We start from the raw sequence: 18,703 nt of genomic DNA, 5'->3' as shown, positions 1-18,703 counted from the left end.
GGTTTGGTCCCTGGTTGGGGCACGTACAGTAGGCAACCAATGGATGTTTCTCATATCAGTGTTTCTCTCCCCCTTCCTCTCTCTCAAAATCAATAAAAATACATCCTAAAAAAAAAAAAAAAAATAGTTGCTAGCAACATGTTGACCACTTGAAATAGACCTATTAAAAACTTGGAAGTGTGGCTATTTCAAATTAAAATGGTGTTAAGTGTAAAATACACATGGGGTTTTGAAGACTTAGTTCTAAGAAAAGATTGTAATGTATCAATTTCTCTCAGCTTTTCTCTGCAGTGATTGGGAAGCGATGATATTCAGTAGATTGCATTGTTGTATATTATAGAATCCAGTTTAAGTGTGTTTCTGCTTCCAAGTAGCATGTTTGCATACTGGGGTCTTCTTGGTTCTACCCTGAGTCATGCTGGATTTTTTTTTCTTCATAAAAGATGGCCTGGCACGGCCAGTGTGGCTCAGCAGTTGAGCATCAACCTATGATCCAGGAGATCACGGGTTCAGTTCCCTATCAGGGCACATGCCCAGGTGTTGGGCTCAATCCCCAGTAGGGGGCGTGCAGGAGGCAGCCAATCAATGACTCATCACTGATGTTTCTATCTCTCCCTCCCTTCATCTCTCTGAAATCAATAAAGAAATAAAATAAAATAAAAATTCGTGCAGCACACCAGTTGAATTTCAGATCTGGTGACCCTGATAGTCTTCCCTGTATCCCTGGCCACTTTGATAAACAGATATCACTCTTTTCATGTGATTTTTCAAAATATAAAACATGATGACTAAAAACCCAAGCATGACACAAAGCATTGCTTTGTTTTTATGCAAGTCCCACCCTCTCCCACACAGCAGTGTAGTCTGTGGGAAATGAGGTCAGAGAATTTGGGGTGTATATAATGTGGGAGCAGGTCATTTCACCCATATTTAAAGGAAGGCAGTTAGCTAAAGTTTAATTTGCAAAACAAAACAACCCCCAGACAAATATTTAATGCGGGACTAAGTTTGCATCACCTGTTTTTTTTCCCCCACTCAGAGCCCAGGGCTCAGCCAGGGTTCAGAAAAGACAATAGACTGGGTTTAAGGAAAAGCCCACCATTTGCACAGATTAGCAAAAGATGTCTGGAGAAACTATTTGCCTGAACTGTGGAACCCACGTGAAACTCATTCAGCCAGGCCGCCCTGGGCCAGGCCCTGGATAGATGCGCACATTTGGAAGAGATTCGGTGAGTAGGAGCCGTGGAGCCTGGGCAGGGGGACTGGCTGTGGTACAGGCTAGGGAGTGTCTGGGGGTTCCTTTCACAGGTGTGTCTCTGCCCTGCAGCCTGGCCCGACAGGTCCCACATTTCTGTCAGGGGCTCCCATTAGTTAGGCAGAGTAAGTAGCCTCCCCTGACTTCCTGGGGAGCTGAGGGGGGTGGGGGACAGCCCTCTCTGACACCTGGGAAGGCCTTTGAACAGACAGAGGCCTCAGGTCCAGGGGGAGCCTTGGGCTAAAAGGGGCACTTTTCTAAGACTCCCACATGCCCTGGACCCTGGTCACTCTGCTTACCCCTGTTCAGATTACAGCATGGGGAGAGGGGAACTGGGGAGGTAGCCGTGACTCAGACACCTCTATCTGATCCCTTCTCCTTCCCCAGCCTGGTTTTCAATCTCATTGAAATTGAAAACCAGGCTGCCAAGCAAGCCCCTTGCTGCCAACTTCGTGCTCTGCCTGGCTCTGGAAAAAATCCTGTGAGTGCTGGGAAAAGTGGGCATCTGGGACATGGCCCTGGCCGGCTGTAGGGCCTGGAACCGCTCCCTTCCTCCCAGAGGTCCTCCTATTTCTAAATGGGGAAGGTCATTCTTGCTCAAATCTCTCAAGGAAGTTTTAACACTTGAGCTTTGAGTGATGTTGTGCCAGGTCATTCAGCCTCTCCTGCCTGTTTCCCCACCTGTGGAGTGGGGGCAGGGGAAGTGGACCAGAGGGTCCCTAAAGGTTCATTGCTCCTGACCTTCCCTTTGGGAGGTGGCTGGATAGACCACCTCACCTGATTTATGGAACCTTGATTTACGAACCACCTGTGGGTAGTGAAGAGTAGTTGAAGCCAGCAGGCCCGGACCTGCCCATTGGCCTTGCCCACCTCCTCCTCCCCCTTAGCTATCAGAGGCACTCAGACCTAACCTTGAGGCCTTGCTGCACTGCCTCAGGGGTAAACTGGGCTGCCAGGACTAGCCTGAGACCCTGACTACAGTATAAAAGAAAATGCTGTTTCCTAAAGTACAGGGCACATGATTATAAAATTTCAGGCTTGCATCCTAAAGATTTTAATGCTTCTCATTAAAATCATTTATTACTTGACACCAAAGAGGAAGTCTCAGATCAGTGCTCATTCATCTTTAACACTTAACACTGGTGAGTCTCCCTTTTTAGCCAGCAGGGGTCAGGCTTAGCACCTTTGGAAGGACATAGGTTCCAGCTAGAAGTTAATACTGCAGTTTGCCCTGTGCGTATCTCAGTAACTACCTTCTATTTAAGTCATCAACATAGGTTTTCCATTGATAGTAGTAATAAATGTTTCCCAAGATTAATTTTTTTTAATCCCCACCCAAGGATATTTTTTCCGTTGCTAAGAGAAAATGGAAGGCAGGGAGAGAGAGAGGAGAGAGGAACATTGATGTGAGAGAGACACATCGATTGGTTCCCTCCTGCATGTGCCCTGACTGGGGCTGAGGATTGAGCCTGCAACCAAGGTATGTGCCCTTGGCTGGAATCAAACCTGGGACCCTTCAGTCTTCCGGCCAACGCTCTAACCACTGCGCAAAACTGGCTAGTGCAAAAATTAATTTCTTAAAGTTAAAAAAAAGGAGGGGAGAGAGAACCTATTTAAGGAAAAATATGAAACAACATAAGAGGTGCATGGATGTGACAAAAATCATCATGGAGGCACATGCACATACATGGTGGAAGTTTGGATCATGACACTGTTTCCACAAACCAAGTGTTCTGAACTCTCAGGACAGCCAGGTCCTAAGCTGTCTGAGTTCTGAGGGACGACCAACTTGGGAATGGGTTTTGGGGAGAGGAAGGAGTCATCTGTGCCCTGAAAAGTCTTCAGGGGAGGGTGCACAAGCACCCCATCTGGTACCTCTTGTACCTGCAGGGCACCCCTCCCCCCCCCGTTGGCCCCAGCCCTCCCCACCTGTCACCTTGTCTTCACCCCTCCACCTCCCTGCTCTCCTGATGCTGACCTTGGCCCCCTGCCCTACAGGCTGTCCTGGAATCTGCTGGGGGGGGGACGAGACGAGGTGGCAGCTGAACTGTCCTGGGTCATGCGAAGGATGGACCAGTTAAGAGAGTGGAGGAAGAGGGGCTCATCCTGGGAAGCCTTCCTAAAAAGCTGCAATGCACTGTGAAAAGCGAGCAGGGAAAGTGCAGTTACCGCTGAGCACCACTGGGGGGCAGGCTGGCCCAGATTTCTGAGATAATTTCTTTCACGGGACCCAGAAGGAAGTTAGGTGTTGGTAGGGGCAGTTTCTACCTGGTGTAGGAGCCTGGGATGCCTCAGCCTGGTAGTGGGTCAACTGGAAGACTCAGCCCTGACCTTCGCCAACCTCCACGTTGTCCTCAATCCCCTGCCAAGCATAAGGAGAAAGTCCTCTGGCCAAGTACCAAACGCCCACACCCCATGCAGCGACACCCTTATAGGGTCAGGGTCAGGGCACGCCTGGCACCACATGAGGCCATCAGCCTAGTCATGGGAAAAGAGATGGGCAGATAGAGGATCCAAGAAGTTTACCTGCAAACCTTGAGCCCAAAGTTCTGTCTCCCCTTCCCAGGAAATGGTGCCGAGGTGACCTTGAGCCCTCAGTGTGCACTTTCATGCCAAGAGGGGTTGTGTTGCCTCCTGTCCTTGCCCAAGACTAGAGTGTGAGTCCCTCAAAGCCTGCCAATGCCTTGACCCGGGAAGTCCTGGCTGAGGAAGGAACAGAGCACCAACCAGAAGCTCCAGGCCAGGTGCAATGCACAGCCGGCAGCAGCCAGAGCTCAGGGACATTCTTTGCATTTGCTGCATATTGGTTTTACTTTCTTTCCCCTTCTCCTTCTTTCCCTGTCATCTCTGCCCAAGTTCTAAGCTCCAAGAAACTTTCATCAGCTGCCCTGAAAAATCCACAGTATTTTCAGCACTGCAGAGCTGGCTGCGCTTCTCTGCTTGGTGTGCGATCAATCCCCTTGTTCATTTTATTAAGAACCTGCCTCTCCTGCCACCTGCCTGCTTGGAGGCCTGGACTATTTTTCTATTCAACACTGATGGGGGCCAGTCTTCCTGCTCCCTTCCTCCTCAAAGTAGGCTGTTTAAATACATACATGAAAACAAAATTCAAAGAAAGGTAAGGCTATGGGCCAGCAAGCAGTGTACTCAAGATGCTGTTCCCGATTTCAGCTTCAGCCTTCTCACTAAGAATGGGACCAGGCCCTGGCCGGTGTGGGGAGTTGTCCTGTGCACCGAAAGGTTGCCAGTTTGATTCCCAGCCAGGGCACATACCCAGGTTTCGGGTTTGACCCTCAGTCAGGGGCGAGTGCAGGAGGCAACCGATCGATGTTTCTCTCTCTCCCTCTCCCTTCCTCTCTCTCTAAAATCAATAAAATTATACATATAGAGGATCTGTATATTGCTATCTTAAAAAAAAAAAAAGAAAAGAATAGAATCGGGCTGGTAAGCCACCATGTCTATCTGCAAGGCTGGGATAAGCTCATTTTGCCACTTGGCCTCCATCCTATGGTTTTACAGATTGAATGTCTACCTTTCTGATGGGAGTCACTGACTCTCCCTTCTGGTCCACACAGGCCTCAAGTCCTCCCAAATTGTGCCCTCTGGCCTCCCCCAAACACACACATCTGAAATCCACTGTCCAGCCGCACTTCCCAAACGATCAAATGGCACTTACAGAAACCACAATGTGCATTGAATCTTCTGGGGATATTGTTAACATGCAGATTCTGGCTCAGCAGGACTGGGGTGGGGCCTGGGAGTCCAAGTTCCTAAGAAGCCCCCACCCCCACCCTGTGAGGTCTACACTGCTGGACCACATTTAACTTAGCCAGACTGGAGACCGGTGAGTGGATCTCAGCCTTGATCTGACTGTGTATTAGAATCACCTGGGGAGCTTTTTAAACATACCTTTTTAAAAATAGAGTATTTAGAAGGCTCCCTGGGCAATGCTAAGTGCAGCAATGGATGGAGACCCGCCACCTCTGAGGGTCTTATTTTGTCCTGAGGTTCCTGGTGACCCTCCCTTCCCACTGACCCAGAGGTTGTTCCTAACTTGCCCAGAGCCACACAGCTAGTAAGTGGTAGCACCAGGAATCAAATCTGGGTCTTTGCAACTTTTTTCCCCACTCCCCCCATCCCTGCAGTTTTAGAGATGTAATTGACACACACACTATATAAGTTTAGGGTGTACAGCATGATTTGATGTACATATATTGTGAAATGATTATCCCAATAAGTTTAATTCACATTCATCATCTCAGACATACACACAAAAAGAAATATGATTTTTTTCCCTCGAGATGAAAAATCTTAGGATCTACTCTCTTAACTTTCAAATTTTGAGGCTCTTAATCCCACCAGTGCAGCCCCAGTTTCCTCATCTGTACAGTGAGGGGATGTGCAAAATGACACAAGGCACAAGGACCTACTTTCTCCAGCTCAAAGATGACCTTCCGGTTCATCTCTCTACTCCCTCAGGGAGGGTTCTGAATCCTGTCGCCTGCCTTTCCTTCCTCTATGCTCCAGATGGGGCTTCACCATCTGTGATTTCCTCTAGAGCCACAGCCACAATCTCAGCAACAACCTTCCCCATTCACAAATGAGACTATAGAGGCCCAGAGAGCAACCAGACCTGCCCAAGGTCACACAGCCAGTATTTAGTGGAGCTTAGATTCCAATCCCCGGAGCAAAAAGGAAAGGAGGATGTTGGAGTGGTGTAGGCTGAGGATTTAATTGGTTTGTGGTTCTGTGTGTTCTTCAGAGAGCAGGGTGCTGGGGAAGGTGGGAGGACTGTGTGCCCTTCCTGGCCCTGCTTCTGCCCCCAGCCCCACCCCAGAAGGACCAAGGCCAGGCCTAAAGGTGAGGGCCCCAGCCAAAACCAGGCACACCCTTGGGACACATCTAGAGTGTCCAGAAAAAGTCCTTGCAGTGGCTGGTTTGGTCAAGATCTTCCCAGGGCTGGGCTGAGGAAGTTTCCCAGGACAGCTGCTCTTCCTCCCATCCCCACCTCCACTCACGTGTTTCCCAGCTCCCAGAGCTGGAGTCCTTCTTCGCCCTTGGCCCTTGCAGCCACACCTTGCTACGTATCCCACACGAGCCCTACCCCTGCCTGGCTGCCTAGAAGTCGACCTCTGCCCTTACAGAGCCCTCACAGACTCAGGGCCAGGGCTCACCTGGCACCATGTGAGACCATCAGCCTAGTCATGGGAAATGACTAGGCCACGGAAGAGGGGCCTTCACAAGAGAACAAAGGTCAGGTAGGGTCCCCAGATTGAGTTGCTGGGTTGGGAGCATCAGTCTCCTGGGCTGGGCCCACAATCCGTTCCCCCCCCCCCCCCCCCCACGAATCTCCAGTGCAAGATTGGGGCTGAAGGAGATGTCTGGGGCTGACTGAGGGGCCAGGAGGCCTGGGCATCCTGACCCTGGAAGAGGGCATCTTTGCATTAGTGACTGCAACCCTGGAACTAAACAACAACAACAACACATGAGCCCCGGTGTCCGGCAGCGCCTGGTGCCATGCTAGCCACGTTAGGGGCTCAGTGAATTCCCGCAATCACCCACGGAGGAGGTACTAACTCTATCCTTCCATCTTACAGAGGAGGAAACAGGCCCAGAGGGCTGAGTGATCTCACCCAGGCAGTAACTGGAGTGGCTGGGATTCCAACCCTGGGCCATGACTCTATGCCTGAGGTTCGGCACTGGGGTCAGCCACACCTGGCTCTAACACTGAGGTCCTTGAGGGGATGTTTCCACCACTGATACGTCTCCACGTCAAACCCTGTGGCAGATGGCATGTTCCAAATGGCCACCAAAATATCTCCCATCCCACATGCTCTTCCTACCATGAGACCGTGACACTCTTCTCATGGAGAGGTGGTGTCTCTGGAGTGGTTATATCAGCAGAAGTGACCTCCTGTGACTTGCAAGGCTAGGTCCTACAAAAGAGAATAGGCTCCCACCTGGTTCTCTTGGAGCGCTCACTCTGGGAGCCCAGCTGCCACGCTGCGAGGAAGCGTGGGCCACATGGACCAGTCAAGGATAGGTGTTCCAGCTGACAGTTCCAGCTGTGGTCCCAGCTGATAGCCAGCGCCAAAGGCCAGACATGTGTGAGAAAACCTAGATAACTCCAGCCTGTCATCGTCTGGCTGCAATTGTTTGAGAAAACCTGAGCAAAACTGAACTAGCAGAGCCCAGTTGATCTCCAGAACTGTGAGATATAATAAGGTTTGGGGCCCTAGCCTGTTTGGCTCAGAGACTAGAGTGTTAGCCTGTGGACTGAGGGGGTCTCGGGTTCGATTCTGGCCAAGGGCAAGTACCTCAGTTGCAGGCTCAATCCCCGGTTCGAGTTGGGGCTGCGTGTCAGAAGCGGCCAGTGGATGGGCCTCTCTCACATTGATGTTTCTCTCATCTCTAGCTCGCTCGCTCTCCCTTCCACTCTCCCTGAAAGCAATGGAAAAAATATACTCGGGTGAGGATTTTTAAAAACAAATAAATAAAGGTTTGGGGTGATGTGTGTTAAATAACTGGATCACCTTCCATCCTCTCCCCCTCTCCCCCCTCACACCCCTGAGGCCAGCCAGGGCCTGGCACACAGGCGGCGCTCCTTCAAGTGACTTTCATTCACAAGCACCCTGAAGTGGGCAGGCAGCTCCGGTTATCCTGATCTGTTTGTCCAGACAGCCCAGGAATGCAGAAATAAATACCCAGATGGCAGGTGCTTCACACACACACACACACACACACACACACACACACACACGGATATAGGCCTATTTAGGGAAATTCAGGCCTCCTGCTTCTACAGAAAGGTCTCTACCAGGGGGAGGAAAGATTGCCTCCAACATTTGGCAGTAGCAGCCTTGTGTCGTGTGTGAATCGAGGACAGAGTGTAGAATCAACTCACGATGGGCATTTGGACATAAACAACTGACCTCTGGGCTCTCCTGATCCCTGACATTTTTTTTTAGACAGCTTTATTGAGATGTAATTCACATACTATTGTATTCACCCCTTTAAAGTATACAAGTTTAGAGAATATCTACAGGTGTGTGTAACCACCACTATAATCTAATTTTAGAACATTTTTAATCATCCCCAAAGAACCCCCTGAACCAACAGCAATCATTCCCCATTCTCCCCTCCAGCCCCAGGCAACCACTAATCTGCTTTCCATCTCTATGGATTTGTCTAGTGTGGACATTTCACAGAAATGGGATCATGCATATGTAGTCTTTTGTGACTGACTTCTTTTGCTTAGCATAATGTCTTCAAAGTTTATCCATACTGCATGGGCATCAGACCTTTCTAAGGCCAAATGATATTCTACTGTATGGATGGACCACAGTCTGTTTATCCATTCATCAGTTGGTGGACATTTGAGTGGTTTCTACTTTTTTGGCTATTGTGAATTGTGCTGCAATGAACATTCCTGGATGGGTTTTTGTGTGGACATATGTTTTCATTTTCTTTGGGTAGATACCAAGGAGTGGAATTGCGGTAACCCCTGGCTTTATACTCTGACCCCTTGGCCAGGATCTTCTTGCTCCTGGGCAGGCCCAATTACCTCATCCCCAGGTCTCCTAGAGGAAGCCTCACTGACCCATGGCAGAGTGGGGTCTTCTGTGCCACCCGCCTCCAACCTTTGCACTTTTTGTCCAATAACATGATTGCCTGGGTCATGGTCTTGGCCCTGGAGTGGGAGGGGGGGAGGGGAGGGGAACAACTTGAAGGGAGGGAGTCTGCTTGGGTCCACCATTGTCCATCTCAGTGCCTGGCCCTCCTGGTTTGGAGCAAGGAGAGCAGAGGGGTTCTGGGGGGCCAGGTCAATCAGGCAAGGCTTCCTGGAGGAAGTGGGGCTGGAGCTGGGTCTAAGAACACCTGTAGATTGGTTTGCTCCCTAACTGTGCTAAAGGCTTTGAGGACTTTGGGTGGAAGAAAGATGAGGAGAGCTTGGAGAAAAGAGGGATGGATGGGGGACAGGCAGGCAGAGAACAAAGCTCTGAGCCCTGGGGCTTTTTAGTGGCCTCCCCTCTAAGGCATCCAAGTGCCTGTGACTCAGATGTGAAGGGAGGTTGCAGGCAGCATCGTGAGCCTCAAGGTTAACCCTCACCTGCCCGAAATGCAAAGCCCACAACCCCAGCGCTGAGTTAACCTCAGGGCCAAGGGCTTTGGACCTGGACTTGAGGTCTGGGGAAGCTTCTTCCCCCACAGTCTGATTAAATGAGGCTCCGTTGCCTGAGACACTGAATTGGTGGGGGCGGGGGGCACATAAATACCGCCGAGTGGCCTGCAGCGTGAACCCCCCTACAGACGCATCCCTAAACTGATGCCTCTTCCAGAGAAAAGGCCTTCGCAAGAGGGGTGTTCAGCGCCAGGGCCTCAAGGACCCGCCTGATTGCCCTCTCGATGACCAGCTTCAGGCACTGTTCGAACTGTCTTTATCTTATCTTCTTTGTCGTCAGAGAAATATGGGTCATCTTCCCAGTCTCTGGTGGCAAGAAAATGCCCAGCTCTTTTACTATCGAAAATAAAATAAAAGGAAAGAAAGAAAACACTGCGGTCCTAGTGCTGGCCAATGCGATCCAGAACCAAGCCCTGTGGCGCATCCCCGAGGGCGCGGCGCTGAGCCCATCAGCCCTTGGGGTCCAGGCCGCAGGCGGCTCCTTGGGGACCCCGCAGGCCCAGGCTGAGCGCACCCCTCGGTCCCCGCGTCCGCGGACCTGAGCGCACGGTGTTGGGAAGTCGGAGGTGCCCGCGGCTCGGGCGAGGCCGCCTGGGGCCGTGCGAACCGGCGGCGTTCCGGTCCTCGGAGTCCCAGCCGGGCACCGCCGGACCCTCGGATTCCGGCCTGGAGCGTGGGGGCCCCCGCGGCGCTGAGAGCCCGGAGCGCCAGGGCGCGCCCGCCGCGGGCAGCGGGCGGGACGGTGTCCCGGCCACGCCCGTAGGGAGCGCTCACCCCTCCAGGAAGCGCCCGCCTCGCCTCCTCACTTCCCTCCGCACACCGCCCCTCCCGGGCCGGGGGGAGGAGCCCGAGCCGCCACTGTCGCCCGCCCGCCCGGCCCGGGAGGAGGACCGGACCCTGAGCGGCTGGAAGCGCCCGCGAGCTGGCCACGGCCGCGCGGGCAGCGCCCTGAGCCCGTCCCGCGCCCGCGGGCCCAGCCGAGCGGGGAGCGCCCGGAGATGCCCAACGTCCCGGAGCGCGGGCAGCGGCAGCCGCGCGGTGAGGGCGGCGGCGCCCCCGGGACCCGCGGTGAGTGCGGCCCGGGAGGGCCAGGGGCGGGCGGGGCGCCTTGGTGCGAGTGCTCAAGTTCGGCCTTGGGGCTCGGCTTCGGGCGGGTGGAGAGGAGGCTGGGTTCCGCCTCGGGGGGCTGCGGTGCCTCAAGCCCCCGCCACCCGCGCGCACCCAGACTCCGGCTTTTGGGTGACTCAGCTCCGACCCGGCCACTCGGGGGCGCTCCGGCTTCACCCCGACTGCCGAAGGCGAGGGGTAGGGAAAGCAGGCAGGGGGCGGGAGGTGGGTTGCGCCCCCGGGGGATCTGAGCCCAGCTGTTTTAGGGACCCTCCTACCTTCCGGTGGAGCCCGGGGGCTCCAGGAGGTGGAGTCCCCGTCACCATCGCAGCTACAGAAGACTGGAGGTCGAGCAGGCTCCTGACTGGCGCTGGCCCCTCTTCTCACCCCCGCCCCCCCCAGCCCCCAGGGAACTGCCTGAGAGCCAGCTCTCAGCCCCAGAAGGGGGAGCCGAGAGAGGGAGTGGAGCTGACAGCTTTCCAGAAGTCGGAGTGTGTTTGCAAACTAGTTTTTAAGCCCAAACTGTCTGGCACCTGTGTGTTTGGGGGCGGGGGGGGGGGGCACACACATAAAGAGAGAGAGAAATTCTCTTTCTTCCTTCTTGTTACCCCCTTTCATCGCAGGGCTGCTTCTCTGAAAATAGAGGGTTCTTACCTCTTCTCCCCATACCATCCTCCGGCCTCCACCTTCTCACCCTATTCCCTTTGGGGAAGGGTCTCCTTCAAAGGGGGCTGTGATTTGCCCAGGGTGACAGTTGGCACTGGAACCCAGGGCTCTAGTAGCCAGTTGGGGGTTCCTCTTGCTGCCTGTGATCCCCAGCCCTGTTATGTATTGAGGGTAATGACAAGGGTAAGGGATCTGGGAGAGTCATCTGAGTGGCCCTTTGTTTTGTTTGTACTTAGATTAGTTTTTGCTTGCCTAGGGGCGTGGGCTGTCATGAGTGTGGGGGGCTTCTTCTGTTTCTTGGAGCACCCACAGCTTCGGTAATTGGGGTAATTGGGTAATTCAGTTGCATACTTCCAGGCTGCAGCCTGTCGGTGGTCAACCCTGTTTGGGAGCTTTGGGAGACCTGGGTCTGAACACCCACCCAGCAGTGCCTGTCCCCCACCCTGGTCTGAGCTCCCAGTTCTCATCTATAAAATGGGCTAATGATCCAAGGGCTGTGCTGGGAGGCTGGTAGCAAACAGAAAGCAGAGGCTTATTGCAATGCCTCTGGCACAGGGCCTAGTGACCCAGTGAGCATTGGCACTGCCCCAGGTAGGCAGGCGACATAACTGGCCGGAGTTGGAGGGGCCACCCAGGCTGGTTTCTTCATGGAAAGAACCTGGGGCTAAGAATGTGGACACCTGGGCTCTCCTCACCACTTCCTGTCTGCATGCCTTGGGCTCTGGGGTTTTCCATCTGTAAAATGAAGCAAAGTATGAAAAATTCCATTTACAGGGCTGCTGGAGGCTGGAACCAGAGGCATGAGGGGCAGGTGTTCTGCAAAGGGGGGTGTGCTTCATGGACAGCAAGTCTGGTGTCTCTGGTAGTGTTTCAAGGGAACTTCCTCCCAGAGCCATGAAAATGAAAAACTCAGGGACATAAGAAGAGGGTCGGGGGCGATCCTCAGTTTCTATGCCCATGAAGTAGTGAGAACATTATAGGTTTGTAATCTTCTAGGATATTGTGTATTTCTTTAGAGGTAATTGTGAGGGCTCAATTTGATGACATAGGGCTCGTATGCCAGAGCTGTGACTGTCCACGATAAGAGCTCAGTAACCCTTACCCGTTGGTGACATTATCCATGGGCATATTAGTGTCCCATGTGGGTAACAGCATTTATGATTCCTTCTGGGGTTTCCTCAGGCCAGCCCGCTCCTCCCTCTCCCACCTACTACCTGGAGTGAGGAGCTTCAGGATTCAAATGTTCAGTGTTGGGCTATTCCAAGGACAGGGGCGGAGTGGGAAGGTGCTACCAAGCCCAGGAGATCATCACGGGGGGGGGGGTAGTCCCAGTGGATGCTCCCATTTCCCCCTCCTCCAGCTGGCCTCACAGGACTGGAAGGGGTGACAGAAAGCAGAAGAGCGTTCTCTAAGAATTCCCTCACTCCTGTCAGAGCAGGGAGAGTTGTCACCAGGTAAGGCCCCCTACTGAGAAGTCCCCAGGTTCCCATCTTCCTGATGGAGGCCCCCCTATGTCTCCTCCTCTCACCCTTACAGGGGCAGCTGACTCAGGGGCAGTCATTTCAGGAGTCCAGCCCCCTCCCCTTTGGAGAATATGGCCTCAGAGAAAGGGTGGGATTCCCTCCGGGTGGGATTCCCTCCTCTCCCACCCAGCCCGTTGCAGGACACAGGGTGGGCTTCTTGGGAGCTGGGAAGCCCGGTCACCCTGGGACCTTGGCAGGCAGCAACTGGAGAAGATGCTGATCTTGTCCCACCCCCACTGCCCAGAAGGGAGAATACAGGGTCTCGAGGGGAGTCGTGGCTTCTTCCTGCGGCTACATGATGCCTGAGGACTGAGTGGGTCCGAGGTGCTTCCTGGCTCTCAGCCCAGTGTCCTGTCCCGCATTGGGCACCCTGCCTCCACTCCCTGGCGGTGCCCAGTGTGTCCTGGAGCCTTTCTCCACTAGCCCCATCCACACCTACTTCCTCCAGGGTCCAGGATGAAACTAGCCGCTCATCTCTCACAACCACACCAACTTGCTTACTTTTTCGTGGGATTAGCCTCGCTCTACAATCATCTTATTTGTTCATTTGGGTATCAGCTTATTATTTGCCCTCCTTCCCAAAGAGTGTCAGCTCCACAAGCGGTCAAGGACAGTGTCCATCTGGTTCAGGGCTCTTCCCTGCACTGAGATAGGTGCTTGGTAAATGTAAGCTGCGTGGCTGAATCTGCCCCTCGTTGTAGCCTCCTGTCAAATGGGTTTGTGAGGTTGGGTGATGGAGTGGCAGAATCATGAATGGGGATCTTGAGACCAGGAGCTCTTCCCACTACTTTCTTCATGGGGTTCTGCAGGCAGCTATGAAAGGGCTTGTAAATTGAAGAGGGCTGTGCACAGATGTTACAATTCCTCTTCCAGCTGTGGCTGTGGGTCCCTGCCTTCCAGGAGGGCTTCCCCCATCATGTACTTATTGGTTGTCACTCATCAAATAATTGAGCAGCTTCTCTTGGCCAAGGATTGTGCTGAGAGTATAACCGCGGAGCTCTGAGGAGCGGGGGGACTGGGAGAGACAAGCAAATGACAGAGAGGCAGCAAACTTCAGAGAGGGGGAAATGCCATAAGGAGAATGAAACAGGGTAAAAGTGTCACTCTAGTCTCTACCTCCTCATGGCTGTCTTCCCTCTGTGTCTTCAAACTGTCCTTTCGTAAGGACATCAGTCATGTTGGATTAAGGGCCCACCCTACTCCAATATGACCTCATCTTAACCAATTACGTGTGCAACTCTCCTGTTTCCAAATAGGATCACATTCTGAGGTACATATCTTTTGGGGGGACATAATTCAACCTCTAACAGTCAGGTGACGTAACCTCTCTGTGCCTCAGCTCTCTGATCTGTAAAATGGGGCAGTACTAACAGGGCCCACCTCCTGAGTTGCAGGGAGACCAGGACCTGAAGAGCAGAAGGACTTGCCAAGGAGGGCCTGGGTTCCTGGGTGTGTGCCTCTTGCCTGGGCTGCAAGAGAGAACTGTCCCCACTGTCTGCATGAGGGGAGTTGGTGCCTCTTCAGTGTAGCAGGAACACCAGCTCACTGCCAGGAGCCATTAATAAAACGGGGGCCGGGTGGGGGGGAGCCCTAGTCGGTTTGGCTCAGTGATTAGAGCTTCGGCCCACACACTGAAGGACCTCAGGTTCGATTTGGCCAAGGGCACATACCTTGGTTGCAGACTCCATCCCTGGCCCTGGTTGGGGCGCATGTGGGAAGCAACCAATCGATGTTTCTCTCTCACATCGGTGTTTCTCTCTCTGTCCCCTTTCCACTCTTTTTGAGGAGCAATGGGAAAAATATCCTCGAGTGAGGATTAAAAAAACACACAAAAAACACCAACCCACACAACAAAATGGGGAGATCCCATCCGCAGGGGAATGTGAGCAGAGGCTGCCACTGCAGGAACCCAGAGGGGATTCAGGCACTGAGCGGGTCCAGAGGACTTTCAGGCCGTATTAGGCCAGCGATACTGGGCGGGAGCCTGGGGCTGGGAGCCAGAGCAACCGAGGAAAGACTGAGGGGCATTTGTAGAGTCCCCAAGGCTGGAAGGAGCCCAAGCCCTTGACAGGCAGGGAAACGGGCACAGAGAAGGGAAGAGACTTGCGGGAGTTCACACAGAGTTGGGAGCCCCTGTCTCCTAGTCTTCTCCACGGTAGTCCCCTGGGTGGGTGTGGGCACCACAGGGTAGGGCCACAGGGCTGTGCCCCATGTCATCCATTTGAATGAAGCCAGGTTGTCACGACTTTGGCTTGTGGTCATTGTCACCATTCCCCCATCGCCCATTAGCTTGGTCCAACCTCTGAACCTGGCCAGATCCACCCAAAGGTCCCTGAAGTACTTTTGGAATCCCAGAGCACATCCACACCCTTCCCCATCCTGCTTCCTGGGAAGCGCGAGGGCAGGGCATCGCCAGCCCACTTTGCGGGTGAAGGAGCTGAGGCTAGAAGGGAGGCCGGGGCAGGGGCAGGATGAACCCAGTGCCCCAGGGAGCCCCCTCCCCTGGGGGCAGAGCTTAGTGATTAGAAGGGGGCTGTGGGGAAGAGCCTCCCTCTGGGTGTGGTCCGGTGAGAGCTGGGGGCCTCGGGGCCAACCCCTGCTGTATCCTTCTCGTGTGCTGTCTGTATCTATATTTATCCCCATAATGGCCTGGCTGCCTGTCGGGAGTGCGGTGTCTTCTGAGCGCAGCAGCCAGTGCCTTAGCTGAAGTGAAGTGATTTGTGTTGAGATGCCGCCCCCCCACCTTGATGAGAGCGCCAGCCTGTTCTCTGGGGGCTGCGCACTGCCTGTCAGGAGCCCTTAGCAATAGGTATGCAGGGAGGGCCCGGGAGCATGGCAGCTTGGGGCTCACCCCACCTCCCCAGAGAACCAGGGCCGTGGGAGGTTGGGGTGATGGGGCTGTGGCTGGAGTTGGTATGTGGCTGGAATGTGGGACCAAATAAATGTTAGAAACCTTTCAGCTCAAGAGATTCCAAGAAAAGAAAAAAAGAAAGCCCTGCCGGCGTGGCTGAGCGGTTGAGCATCGACCTAGGATCCAGGAGATCGGGGTTCGATTCCCGGTCAGGGCACATGCCCGGGTTGCGGGCTAGGCAGCTGATCAATGACTCTCATCATTGATGTTTCTCTCTCTCTCTCTCCCCCTCCTTTCCTTTCTCTGAAATCAATAAAGATATGTTAAAAAAAAAAAAAAAAGATTCCAAGAACCCATGATTCCAAAATCCCACAATTCCCGAATCCTGGAATTCTGTGAATCTGTACTCCCCGGCTTCTACGATTCCAAGATGCCTTGGCTCCTTGTCCCTTCACTCTTCCTCACTTTCAGCAAATATTTGTCAAGTTCCCATCCTCTGCCTCTTTGTGCTGGGAACAAGAGAGAGGAAAATAAGATTTGGTCCCATCTTTAAGCTCAAGCGAGGATGACTTTTCCTAAGCTAGTAGTTACAATATAGTGACGATGTAAATGACTAGGGCGCAGGAGGGCCTTTATAGAGGAGTCCCTAAGTTATTTTTAACATTTTTTTGAAGTGTAACATACAAAAGAGAGCAGATTTCCAACATGTACAACTCAGTGACTGTTTACAAACCAAAAACATTTGTGTTAGCAGCACTCAGACTGAGAAACAGAAACCTGCCCCCTGGCAGGTCTTCTAGGAGCTGAAGGTTGCTGTGATAGTTAAGTATGTGTGCTAACTCGGCTAGGTGATGGTGACTAGTTCTTTGGTTAAGCACCAGTCTGATGTTGTTGTGCAGGTGTTTTTAGATGAGATTAACATTTAAATCACTAAATTTTTAAAAAAATATGTTTTTATTGATTTCAGAGAGAGGAAGGGAGAGGGAGAGAGAGAGATACAGACATAATGATGAATCATTGATCGGCTGCCTCCTACATGCCCACTACTGGGGATCAAGCCTGCAACCCGGGCATGTGCCCTCACCCGAAATCGAACCGTGGGCTCCTGGTTCATGGGTCGACACTCAACCACTGAGTTACACCGGCCGGCCAAATCAGTAAACTTTTATTAAAGCAGATTACCCTCCATTATGTGGGTGGGCCTTTTCCAATCAGGTGAAGGCCTTAAAAGCACAGGCCTAGCTTTCTCCAAGAAAGAGGAATTCAACATCAAGACTGCAACACAGAAACCTTGCCTGGTTTTCAGGCTGCCTCGCCTGCCCTGTGGATTTCAGAGGCAAGACTGCCATGTCAACAGCCACCTGAATTTCCAGCCTCCCATCTTGCCCTATAGATTTCAGACTTGCCAGGCCCCACAATCATGTGAACCATTTTCTTAAAAGAAATCTCCCTCTGTATATAGATATCCTATTGGTTCTTTTTCCTCTGGAGAACCCTAATACAGCTGCCATTTGTCTTCCTGGATCTTTTCCTCTGGAAAATGGGGTGAAAGAGGTAACTTAGATCTGGACTCCTTCAAGACATGTTCCAATGCTGTAGGTTCAGTAAATGCAACCATCAGGGCCAGTGGGACCCATGTCTGATTAGCTGAGGGTTCCAGTGAACAGAGTGTTACCATCCAGGCCAGAGGTTTCAAACTCAGAGATCTGTGGATTTGTGTGAACTTGAGCCCACTGCAGAATCACCAGCGCGCTTGTTCAAGCACAGGTAGGTAAGTGCCAGTCTAGGGACTCTGACTGAGCCGGCCTGGTCTGGTTGGGGACTCAGGATGCTGTATTTGTAACAAGCTCCCAGGAAAGGTTGAGGCCGTCCATCTGGGAACCACACCTGGAGCGGTGAAAGCCGAGGGCCACCCTGGAGCCTCTGCTGTCAGTGATTAGACCCCACTGAGCAAGACTTGTGGGAGAGGCCCTGAGGGTCCTGGAGGCCACGTCTCAGGAGTCACAAGCACCTTGGAGGGCTTGTGAGTGTGGGTCTGAGCCTGTTAACTACCTCCCTGGCCCCCATCCACCACCTTGGCCTCCCTGCACTGTGTCTACCAGCTGAGAAGGGAGCCTAGAGACACATTTCTCAACCAGTTTAAACTCCTTGCCCCCTTTACATAAACCATGAACTTCACACATCTCCTGAGGTTTTCACCTGCCCCCCCATACATCAAGAATCACTGAATAACACAAGCTACACAGTGTTGTTCTGAGGGCTGTACCTCACTTACTCTTCACAATCACCCAAGAGATCACCCTTACTGTTTCCATTTTATGAAGGGGGAAACTTGCATGAGGTCTCACAGCAGGTAAGCAGAGCCTGTGGTTCGGACCTAGGTTGAGTCCAGAGTCTGTATTCTTAACCTCTGCACGGTACTGACTGGTTATGTCTGCAGAGCGGAAGGAGATCAGTGCAGCTGGAACAGAGGGAGTGAGGGGGAAGGTGACATGAGGTAGGGTCAGGTCAGGCAGGGCCCCATCGGCCTGGAGTAGGATTTGGGGTTTTGTGTGACCTGGAAGGGGAAGCCACTGGAAGATTTTCTGGTAGAGCTGTGGCAGCATCTGATTTGAATATTTAAAGACGCCCTCTGGCTGTGGTGTGGAAAAGGGAGTTGGGGCGGGGATTGCATCGGTGAGACCTGTCATGGGCCAGTGCATGGCTGGGCGCAAGATGATGGGGGCCTGGCCAGTCCAAGGCAGTGGACGGGGGAGATGGGGACGATGCTGGATGCAGCTTGGAGGTGGAATCGGCAGCGGCAGCTGGACATAGGAGGTGAAGGAAAGAGAAGTCAAGAATGATGGGTTCTTAGGTTGCTGGCTAAAACCAGAATGTTCTAGATCTGTGGTTCAGCACCAGTCTCCAAATCCTGTCCTTCAGCCTAAATAATAAGACATCTAAGCTGGGGCCAGTGGACCCTGAGGGGGCTGAAACCTCTGTGTCTTGTTTATTGCTGTTCATTGCTGGGTGCTCAAGAGTGTTTGTTGAGTGAATGAATGGGAATCCCCAAGCCCTGCCTTCTCTTTGCCTCAGTTAACCCATCTGTAAAAGAGGCTACTAGTTTTGTTTTCCTGCCT

At 52.8% G+C, this 18,703-nt stretch overlaps 1 protein-coding gene and 1 pseudogene across 1 annotated transcript in view; both read left to right on the top strand.

The window, feature by feature from the left end:
* Positions 1–10,370: 10,370 nt before the first annotated feature.
* CPNE2 (copine 2) overlaps positions 10,371–18,703 on the top strand; it is a 37,362-nt gene continuing 29,029 nt past the window's right edge. Inside the window, exon 1 of the mRNA XM_087826636.1 lies at positions 10,371–10,505. Within this exon, the coding sequence (XP_087682762.1) occupies positions 10,436–10,505 (70 nt within the window). The 5' untranslated portion in view covers positions 10,371–10,435. The remainder of the gene's footprint in view (positions 10,506–18,703) is intronic.
* Positions 11,481–14,234, top strand: LOC148091053 (uncharacterized; annotated as a pseudogene).

The sequence above is a fragment of the Miniopterus natalensis genome, chromosome 18 (assembly GCF_054644295.1).
Source record: "Miniopterus natalensis isolate mMinNat1 chromosome 18, mMinNat1.hap1, whole genome shotgun sequence".
In the NCBI taxonomy this organism is placed as follows: Eukaryota; Metazoa; Chordata; class Mammalia; order Chiroptera; family Miniopteridae; genus Miniopterus; species Miniopterus natalensis.
This window is presented reverse-complemented; position numbering and strand designations above follow the sequence as displayed.